The sequence below is a fragment of the Lepidothrix coronata genome, unplaced genomic scaffold (genome assembly GCF_001604755.1).
Source record: "Lepidothrix coronata isolate B3197 unplaced genomic scaffold, Lepidothrix_coronata-1.0 Scaffold141, whole genome shotgun sequence".
NCBI lineage: Eukaryota > Metazoa > Chordata > Aves > Passeriformes > Pipridae > Lepidothrix > Lepidothrix coronata.
In genome coordinates this window covers 1,676,674-1,687,308 of record NW_016690321.1, presented here as the reverse complement: position 1 = coordinate 1,687,308, position 10,635 = coordinate 1,676,674, and the positions used below count along the sequence as shown (strand labels likewise).

The 10,635-nt window shown below is 44.0% G+C and overlaps 1 protein-coding gene across 10 annotated transcripts in view; it reads left to right on the top strand.

Moving 5' to 3' along the window:
* Positions 1–1,886: 1,886 nt before the first annotated feature.
* Positions 1,887–10,635, top strand: part of ZC3H7B (zinc finger CCCH-type containing 7B) — a 45,574-nt gene continuing 36,825 nt past the window's right edge. For 2 of the 10 annotated variants that reach the window (XM_017827655.1, XM_017827651.1), the window contains exons 1-2: positions 1,887–2,330; positions 8,812–8,872. In XM_017827655.1, the coding sequence (XP_017683144.1) occupies positions 8,820–8,872 (53 nt within the window). In that variant the 5' untranslated portion in view covers positions 1,887–2,330; positions 8,812–8,819. Of the gene's footprint in view, positions 2,331–3,082; positions 3,102–3,338; positions 3,422–6,101; positions 6,123–7,871; positions 7,973–8,604; positions 8,624–8,811; positions 8,873–10,635 lie in introns of those variants that run through there. The other 8 variants (XM_017827656.1, XM_017827649.1, XM_017827648.1 and 5 more) reach the window with 6 other exon arrangements.

The window sequence follows — 10,635 nt, the reverse complement described above, 5'->3', positions numbered from 1 at the left end:
TACGGGATCATGACCTTGCAGAACACCTGTCAGTCTTACAGGCAAAGCAAATTGGGCTGGAAGGAAGTACAACGTGACATTAAATTCAAAATGCAGTCTTGAAAATGAATGTTCTTGAATTAAAAACTAGTGCTTATTCCAGCATAAGTCTCGATCGTATGTACATTTTGGTTTTGTTCCTCTTTCTCCTTGGCTCCTCTTAAGCTTTCCTCTTCTCATCCAGCTGTGATGTCATTTTTTTTCAGAGGTGCTGCAGGGTTTGAGGTATCCTGGGCTCTGTAACTCATTTGATGATGGCTCTGTTATGCTGCCACTGTGATCTGATACATCAACTCTCCCAGTGTTTACTTTCTCTCACCAGACCTGCTCCACCTTTCTTCTGCCCAAAACTATCCCTCCACAGGGTTTGTAATTTAATATACATTTTGCCCAGCAGCTTCTACCAGAGGCCCAGCTTGGTTAGACTCCACTCATTGTCACGCTGTCACTGTCTAAAAATAAGGGGTAACAAATCTCCTGAAGAGATAATAAAAATAAATATTGTCTTATCTATGGATTCAATCTTTGGATCATAATCAATATCTTAAAAAAGTGCATTGTGATAAAATATTGTGAAGAGCATTATACAGTGTCCTCCAGTGTCGTATGGTACATTATACAATTCACAGCCTATATTTCATAAATTTATCAGTTTATTGTGTTGACAGAGCTGCCAGAAGCCAATTCTACTCAGTATAATAAAGTCTTTCCTTTTCTGCTCAACATGTTTTAAATATTAAACAAGTTTAGTACACTTCAGATGTTACCTTCTACCTGCCTTTGAATCTTGTTGGAGTTGCTTAGCTGCAAAGCACAAAGTGACACTCTTGTGGGTCACTGTAAATAGAGAAGTGAGACACTCAGGAGTAAACATGTCACTGATTACATTGGAAAAAAGCTGGTAATTTAAACCAGTGTCAGTCTGGAAATGATTAACCTGATGGTAGAATCCTTTAGGGGGAGGAAAACCTGTTCTACCAGGGAGGCTCTACTGGGAGCTGATCATAAAACTCATTTCAGAAAGTTATTTTAAGTTAGTGACAGAGGAGCCGAGCAGGGATGAGTGAATCTCCCCATCCAAGGTGGTCTGTGTATCTGTGTCTTCACAACCATTTCCCATGATATAACAACATGGCCCACTGGGCCTCTTTTGCTTCCCACCAGCAGCTCTGTTCCTGGGGCTCTGCTGGCGTGGACGGCTGTGGAGATTCCATTTTCTGGAAATACTGAGGGATTTGGGATGAAAATAAGGCAAAAATCTGGTTCCAAAAAAGTGCCTAAACTCACATGTGTATACATAAATATAAAATATGAAATAACAAAAATAATATAAAATATAATATAACATAACATATAAAAATAAAAATATAATATAACATAATATAGAAAAATATATGTGCATATGCACATATGTAATATATGTGTGTATGTATATTATGGATATTTGTAGATTGTATAATACGCAACGGTATAAAATGTAATATTAATACACACACACACATATATGCAGTGGGTATTCCTTTCCACCCAAAGATTTACGTTTTCAGAAGATGTTATTTACAGGGAACCGCCTCAGCAGTGCAGGGTGGAGTAAGTAAGGTCTGTCTGGAGCAGATAATTGCTCTGCCATAAGCAATGGCTCTGGCCCCCGTCCAACAAACATATATATATATATGGGTGGGCAAAAGGGTCACTGCTTCACATATGTGATAATTCCGAGGGGTGTCTCATAATTCAGTTCATTGCTGCACTCATATGTATGCAATCCCTCTGCAGACGCAGCTTTTCTTTCTTTTGGGGTATATTTTTTATATCAGCAAAGACAACCAGGAAGAAAAAAAATGTTGCATTAAAATTAGAATGGAGAGTCGACTGCTGAATCGGGGGAGTTTTTCCCGTGTTTTTTTGTTGTTGTTGTTTTTAAAGCCTAATTCACCTTAAGGAATCTCAAAACCAGCCACAAGGGAAAGATCTGTGAATTTTTGTAATGGAAAGCGGTAGCCTCTAGGGCCCAGAGGATATGCAGAGAGGCATTTTCTCTTGCTGGTGCAGCTGAGAGCGAGCGAGCGAGCGAGAGCGAGACCTGGAAATGAAAGTAAAGAGATCAGGAGGCACATGGAGGGAGCTGCAGGGGCAGCCGATCCAGAAGCAGAATGCTGCCTTCTGTAATTAAATAGCACTTACTATTATTATTACTTCTAGTAATAATACATTAATAATATCTCTAGTAATACAATACCATTTATCAAGGAAAGTTTACACATAGTGTGGGGGGGAAAACCCGAGAAGAGGTGAGTCCTTTATTTTTATTTTGGGGGGATTATTTTTGTCTTAAACCAATTCTGTATGTGTGTGTGTTTGTGTATGTAGAAAGCGGTGTACTTGAGAAACAAGAAAATCTGGATGTTGCTTCATTAGAAAGTAAAGGTTTCAGACAGTATATGCATAGATGAAACGTTGTGTAATTGCAAATTAAAAAAAAAAGTGAGAAATAATACGAGTGAGATTTTGAAGCTAACCCCTCTTCCGCCGAAAATATGGGGTTTGCAAAAAAAAAAAAAATTGTCAGACATCCTAATCCCACCCCCTGGAAAAAAATGTGGTAGTAGTCTAAAATTGGATAGCTAGGGGAAAAGCCCCTGGGTTTATATGGAAAACTTAGTATTAATCGCGTTTGTGCCTGTTTGGGGTTTGTAGGTTCGAGATCTGTGTTCTGGTCTGTATTTAGGCTGCAGTTTCCCCCTCTTGTTTGGTACAAACCCCATGAAACCGCAGAGAAGCCCTTGTGGAATTGCTTTTTAGATGCACCTTCCGTAGGGGCTTCTAAAGTTTATCAAATAAGAAGATTGTGTTTTGGTTTTGTTTGGGTTTTTTGTTTGTTTTTAATTCTTTAATGTTTTAGACAGTTTCCGGGTGGCAGGGGACGTTATGTGGTTTGGGTTCGGTTTGTGTTTTTTGGGGGTATTTTGGGTTTTTTTTTTTTCCTCTTAAAGCCGCCTCCCAGACTTCTGGAGATGTGTGATTTTTATTTAAGCGGATGGGGGGTTGGGGAAGGAGAAAGAGTATGTTTTGGTTTGTTTTCCTTTTCCCGGGGAAGCCTGGGGGTCTCCTGCCGCGGGAGACCCCTGCCAGCGGGGCCGGGGTGGTGGGGATGCTGGGGTGCCGGCGTCCGGGAGAGCCGCGGGGGCGCGGAAGGCGCCGCCGGCCCCTCTCCTCCCAGGCCGGCCGAGGTGGCGCCTCTGTCAGTGGCGGCCTCTACGCAAGGCCGGGGATCGGCGGCCTAGTGCTGTGGATGGCTGGGGGGAGGAGGCGAGCGCGCCATGCGTGTGGGAAACAGCCCTGGGACTTAGTTTTACAAATGAGGCAGAGGAGGGCGAGCTAGGTGGGCACGACACCAAGTGGCCGAGGGACGGGCAGTGTCACCCCAACTCCCTCTCCTCGCTCCTTGGCTGTGCTGCGGTGGGGGCAGGAGGGAGGGTGGCCTGTGGTACACGCGGGTGTTATTTGTGGAGCACAAGGATGAAGGGAACAGAAAATGGGGTGTCAGTGGCTGGAGTGGTCTCTTGAGGCTTTAGCTGCCACTGCCGTCCCCCTCCTGGGGAAACTTATGGTCACTGCTTTCATTTTCAAGCGACGAGTGAGGGGGCTGTCACTACCTTGCTCTGCATTCACTGGGTGCAGTGAATATTGCTGAGTGAAGCTGGTGGCACCCCGATGACCCCAGTGGTGTTGCGCAGCAGCAGTGGCACTAGTGGGGTGCTGGGATGTGAGACGGCAGCCATGGAAGTACCTTGGGATGGCTGGTGTGTGGAGGGATGGAGGTGTAAGGCCTGGTGGGCACAATGTGATGGTGGGGAATCCTAGAGCTGTTGGCTGTGAGAAGCACTCAAACCCAGGGAGTGGGGCATGGTAGAAAGCAGGTGCAGGAGTGAGCAAGAGCCCAATTTTGTAATGGGCTTTGCAGGTTGTCCTTTGCTTGACATGTGCTCAGGTACCTATTCTGCTGCACCACTGAGATGGCCAAACTGCAGCCAGTGAAAAACTCCCATGTTGCAGACCAGTGCATCCTGGAGCCTTTTTCCTCAGAAGCTCCAGTCTCAGTTCTACAACCTGCCGCTTACATTTCAGTGTATTTATTTCTGGCTGAAATGTTACAGTCAAAGCCTGGAAGTCAGTCAAGTGTGAACTCATTGTCATCCCATAAATACAATATGAAAAACTTTGCCCAAATTCAGCTCTGGCAGGGTTATGAACACCTGTGTCCTTGATAAGTTAAATACAAATCTTTCTGGTCATCTCATAGTGTCCCTACCGATCTGCCTATCTAGAGCATATCTACCCAGTTTGTGATTCAGGCACCCAGTTTATTGGCTCATGCTTTCTTCTGAAGACAAGAAAACCATTTTGCCTGTCTGCAGCATTTTATTTCTGTCTGGCAAATAGTTTGTAACTCATTGACAAACTGTGAATAAAGTTCTCTCTAGATGCTGGACCAGAGAGGATAAATGTCTCCAGACTGAAAGGATAAGAGCTTTGTAGTGGGGATATAAATACTCTGGATTTGAATTCTGCTGGTGATTTGAGTAGACAAATCTGGACAGACAGATTTGGGGGGGGGGAAAGGACTCTTAGACACAATGCTTCATGAAATATTTTCTGCTGTGTTTCTAAAAATATTTAAAAGACAGAGAAAACAAAAGCTAAACAGGCTCTGTGCTTAAAATTAATTAGGCAGTAGCTGTGGTATGGTGTGCAGCAGAACTGAAGTGTTGCACATATGGATGGCTTGCTACATGTTGGATTTGCCGGTGTATCGAGTGTGCAGCTTGGTCCGAGGGTTGAATGAAGCAGGCAGAGAGGCTGGAATGATGAGGGGAGACATAAGCGACTGAGTTTGCTGTGGTGGGGAAGGAAGTGTGAATAGCAAAACAAGGAGTCTGAATGGCAGCCTTCAGCAGTATTTGGGGCAGGCAGGACAGGGGAGGGGTCTGCCAAGTGTGAAGGAGGATGCTGGTGTGAAGTCACATTGAAAGGGAAAAGTAGTTGTTCCTGAGAGGTGTGCAAAAAGTTGTTGGGGCAGCAGCATGTGGTGTGCATTTTGAGGGTGTTGCCATGAGGAGATGAGTCTTATGTGAAAAGTCATGGCATAAGCCTGAATGTATGACAGAACTTCAGCAGAGGAAGCTGGTCATCCACTTGCAAGGAGAGAGGAATGTGGAGCAGTATCAGAGAGCAGCAGTCTAGAAGGGAGATCAGGCCTGTGGTTTATGTTTAAAGAAGGCAATGGAAGGTTTTGGGTTGAAGAACACTTACTGTTGAAGATGAGGGTAGGACTGCAGAGAGTAAACAGCATGCAGTAAACACAGAGGGTTGTTTTTTATGAGAGTTTTGTAGCAAGGGTCAAACTGTAGCCGTGTATTGTGGGACTTAGAGAGATGCAATAGGTTGGTCAGCCATCCACAGGAAGCAAGGTGGAGTTGTTCATGCTGGATGCAGTGGCAGTGGTAGTGAGGAGAGAAAAAACAGAAGGGGAGCTCTGGGATGCAAGAAGTGTTGGGTAACTCTAGAAAGGAGACGTTCTGGAGCCATTCCCTGTAGTGCTTTGGCTGCACTCCAGGTTTGGGTCAGTAGTGTTTGAATGCCCTGCTCTGTGGGCAAGCAACAGTAATCAGTTCTCATTGTAACACATGCCCACATCCTACTGTGTGGGATGTTTTAGCAGTGGGGTCAGGGTAGCCGTGAGAACAGGTACTGATCTCTTCTTCGCTTCTTGTAGAGTGTTTTAAAAGCTGAGCTCAGGAACAGAAGTAGACTGTGCATATCAGAAGCTTATCCAGGTGGCGATTTGTTTTGTGGATATACACAATTGTAAAGGTGTGCCACAGCATTTTGGAATGCAGCCGTTGACTTTGTGATGACCAGCCAGTGTTCAACTGCTCTCCCCACAGTCACCAATAATGTCCCTTTTCATCAGATCTGTGGTCTGCTGCTTCACTTCCCTGACTTTTGTTCTCTCCAGCATGGCTCATGGCTCATGGCTCAGGGAGCAGCAAGAGCAGGGCTGCTCCTCCATGGAAGGACAAGTGAGTAGCCACCACTTGATGACAGTCACCAGCAAAGCTGTCACTCACTAGGGTACAGTCCCATCATATCTGAACAGTGCAATCAGAACTAGATGCCAGTAGCAACGGTCCATCAGCAGTCCCAAAGAAGATGAGATTGTGAATCGAGTCCAGGGTCCAACAGTGAGTCCAGCAGTAGGAGATGGAGTGGGGATATAAATACTTTGGATTTCAATTCTGCTGACAATTTGAGTCTGGACAGACAGATTTGGTGGGCGGGAAAAAAAGGGCTCTTAGACACAATGCTTCATGAAATGTGCCATAGACAGGACCATAGACAAGCTGTCTGTGGTGCAGGTCATAGGTTTGTCCTAGAAGTAGGAGTGAGGAGAGGTTCACCCACAGTATAGCTCAGACAAGGCAGTATACATGGACCTCGGGTGAAATGGAGCTCCTAGACCACAAACAGAGGATGCAATAGGTGGGAGTCTAAAGTGGGGCTATTTGGAGCACTTCAAGCCTTTCAGGGACCTATTCAGGGACCAGACAGCTGGAAATCCCTCCTTCCTCCCCATGCTTTCCCCATGAGGGTCCACTTGACTCTTTTGCCTTCTTTTCTCCCCCTTCCAGTTTGTCTCTTGTCATTTCCCATGGTGACTTTACCCGCTCTTGTCTTTGATGGCCTTTGAGGTTCTTCTACAGTGCTCTGGGTTTGCTCTGTCCTCTTTTGTGTATTTCACTGCAGTCTGTGTGGAAATGGTTTCTACTGCTGCTCTTCCTCTTGTCTGTTCTCTCTTACTGTATCTGTTTTTGCAGAATCTCGTACAAGGAGAAATATCAAATGAATTGCCTCTGTCTTTTTTTCTACCCCTCAAGCCTGTCTGCCTGTAGCATTAGTGATCATATTAACCCCACAGTCTCCTTGTTAAATTTCCTTGTTTCTTCCTGATTGCTCATGATCCAGGGTATTTATAAATCATTCCAGGCCTTCTGTTGGTGTTGTACTGAAGTATACCAGCTCTTCTCCATCACTTCTGTTGAGAGCCTTTGTAGAGATGCTGATCATAACTCACCTTGTCAGTTGGCTTTCCTTTTCTTCCTGTGCTGCCCATCCTGTTCCAAATGCAACTGCTTAAAATCTTCTACCTGCTGCTCGAACCAGATTGCTCCCAAATGTAATGTCTGATGACTTACAAACTGCACAGTGTCACTTTCAAGCTCTTGCTTCCTTCTGCTGCCACTTTTTTCTGGGCTTTCTTTCACTCCTGCCTTTCCCCCTTCCCCCAACTCTCCTTCTTCGTAAAGGGCAGGTGTCAATTCTACATTTTGTGTGGCACAGAGAACAATCAATAAGGGCTTGCTGAGTTGTCAGGATTGATTTTTATGTACCTTAAAGGCCTCTTCACCCCGTTCCAGACTGAATGTGCCATAGATACCGCAGGATATCTTAGAATGATAGGGATGGTGGGTGAAGGGAATTAAGGGAACTGGGTGCTAATGTTCTCCACGTTGTTGTAGTGTAGAGTTAGAGATATTAGTTTTTACCGTGATCTCTTCAGAGGCAATCCCATGCTGAGAAGGCACAGTGTCTTCATCTGCACCTTATCTCAGTGTTTCTGTGCTTGCTGCTTTTGTCCCCAAGTTCCTGTTCCTCAAATGCTGAGCATTTGTGGTCGCAGCTGGTTGATGTGAAATTTGCTGTCACTAGCAACTCTATTTTGGCACAAAGTGCCATCTTTTCTTGCCTTTGTTATTCTTTTCTTGTGTGACAGACCTGTGTACCTTAGAGAAAGGTCAGGGAGAAGCCATTCCAAAATTTGCTTCCAAACTGCAAGGGATGAAGCTCATGATGTGATTCAAGCCTGTTTTAGGTGAGAAAAACATCATAACTCCAAAATGGCTCCATCATACTACTTATTTGTCTGTGCTTGCAGAGATCAGACTGGATTTGGTCAAAACCAGAAAAGTTACTGTGCCCATAGTTGTCTCTAAGTGTGGATAACTCTCTCTTGAGCCTTCCTGAGGCACTGCCCACCCCAACTTTAAAACTCTGCAGGGTGGGGCTCTTTCCCTCTCCAAAAGAGTATTCCCTAGTCTGTACTGCTCTAGCCTGCTGATTTTCAGCATGAAATCCTCATTGCATAGATTCAATGCTGCCCTTTTATGTGGACCATGGCAAGCAATTCCATCTTCTTCCTTTGTCTCTCTTTGTGGTGTTCCTCCATACACCTTATGTAGATTACTTATTTCATATGCTGTGAAGTAAACCAGTTTAAATCTGTCCCAGGTAAATACTGGTCAGAGTTGCTTACATGGGAGGGTCTCAGCACAAATTCCTGGAATGACTACCACTGCAGAGAAAATGTTGTTGGGGTTTTTTTCTTTTTCCTAGAAGGCAATCATGATAACAGTTGGTTCCCATTGCTTTATGTACTGGCAGCCTAAGTACAGAGCTCAAATTGAAGTAATTCCTCTTTGCCCATGTATCCTATCAGTGGCATGTGAGAAAAAGCAGATACTTGGTAGTGAGCTGCTTGCTGTTCTGTATCTGTAGCGTGGATAAATCACGGGCTTTGGTGTTCAGGGCATCTGCTCTGGAACATTTTGTTAGTAGTAAATTCAGACACAAACAAAATACTGTGCTGTTTAATTGCCAACAAGACCTAAAATGACTCATTTTGTGTTGTTTCTTTTTCTTCTTTCTCCACAGCAAGTATAATGGAGAGACAGAAGAGAAAACAAGAAATAGAGAAAGGACTTCAGTTCATTCAGTAAGTGGACAACCTCAATGTTCCCTGCAGATTTGGAGGCAGTTGTCTTTCTGTTGAGGATTGCAGGAACTGAGTTCTTCCTATTCACTGCTTTGGGGTTTCTGCATGGGAAAGAGATTTTTCAGGGTGCTTCTTGTCCTGCCAGCTCCCTAAGCTTTAAATTCTGACATTTTAATTTCCTTGGGTTTTACCCTCCATTGCATTTCCAGGATGATTTTTATAGTCAGCATAATGCTAATAGTACTTGGACTTTCTTACTTCATCTTCAGCATGAAGATCTCCGAGTGCTCTCTCAACAAGGTTATCCCACCTTTCTTAGGAAGAGAGATAGTGTTTCAATTCTGTAGGTGGGGAAAGCAAGGTAGATAACTTGTTAGGTACCCCATACGGTGCCTATGGGAGAAACAGATTATCTGGGCTCCTTTACAGTTGCCAGCCTGGTAGATGCCTCAGGTCACTGTTCTATGAATATCATGTGGCCTTCTAGAGCTTAAAGTGGTTGCTTATGTAATAGATAAAAGTCCAAGTACTTCCTTATAAAATACAGTAGTATTTTTTCCCTCCAATGTTTGAGTTAGCAAGGGCCTCCAACTCAGGTCCAGGTTCCATGGTGAGTAATGGGTTCTTCTTAAGACTGCTTTGCATCCTGCAATTAGTGTGGCTGAAGTCTGTGCCTCTACAGTAGGAAAAACCCCCACATCTTCCATGTTAGATATTTATATCCTGTGGTGTGGCCATGATATTTTCACCGCAGTCTGAGACTAAATGGGGCTGATAACTCAGTTTCAGAGAGGCAATTGTGAGGTTTATTTTGGTAGCATTTACAAAAATGCACAAGATTCTTAGGAAGAAAATAATTTAGAAATTTGAGGTGTTGTTCATGCATCTGGAGTGTATCTTGAACTCTGAACCAGGGGCAGTGCCGTTTGTTGGTTTGTTTTGGTGCAAAAGAGATAGCCCAAGTTTATAAGCAGCATGAATGTTTCTTACAAAGTCATGACATTTCCTGTACTTAATTTTAAGGAGTAGATGGTGATCAGATGAAATCTAAAAAAAGTTTATTCTGTAACCAGTAAGACCATGTATGCACTGCAGGTGAAAAAGGCTATGAAAGGTGCTAAGGATTCCTCTAGAGCCTATTGATTTCTCCTTGAAGAGGAAAAATAAATATACGGGGACCAAGCCTGAATTACTTGGATGGTCCAATTTGAAGAACAGAACCTTTCTCCTAAGTCTCAGTGCTGTTGTGGGGTAGGTGTTACCCACACAAGCACTGCCAGTTTTGTGGCACAGCCTTGGCCAACAGAGCTGGAGTTAAATAGCCTCCTAAACCTGCATTGTTTTCTCCCTTCCTTTTGTGGGGTAGACCCAAAGGCATGTGGCTAAGTTAAGGCAGAGGAAAGTGATTGCATGTATCACTGTATGTCTCTGGTTTCACAAAGGATTTGAGGAGGTCTTTCAGTGCCAATCTGGTTCCTCTCATTACAGCCAGATGCACATAAAATACACTTGTATTCTTCTTGACAGTCTCTCACATGACTTGTCAAAGATGTGGTTTCTTAGGTGATTGAAGACACGTTACAGACACATTGCACAGAAAATAACTGAGAATAAGATTCCTCTAGTTTCAAGTCCCTTTGAGACCTGACCAACACTTGACATCACTGTGACCATTACTGAGCATAATGGTCTAATGCTCCCCAACTGTGTTCTCTTTGCCTCAGCTGCCTTTTCAGTGATAAAATGTTCAGTAACTGAGATCA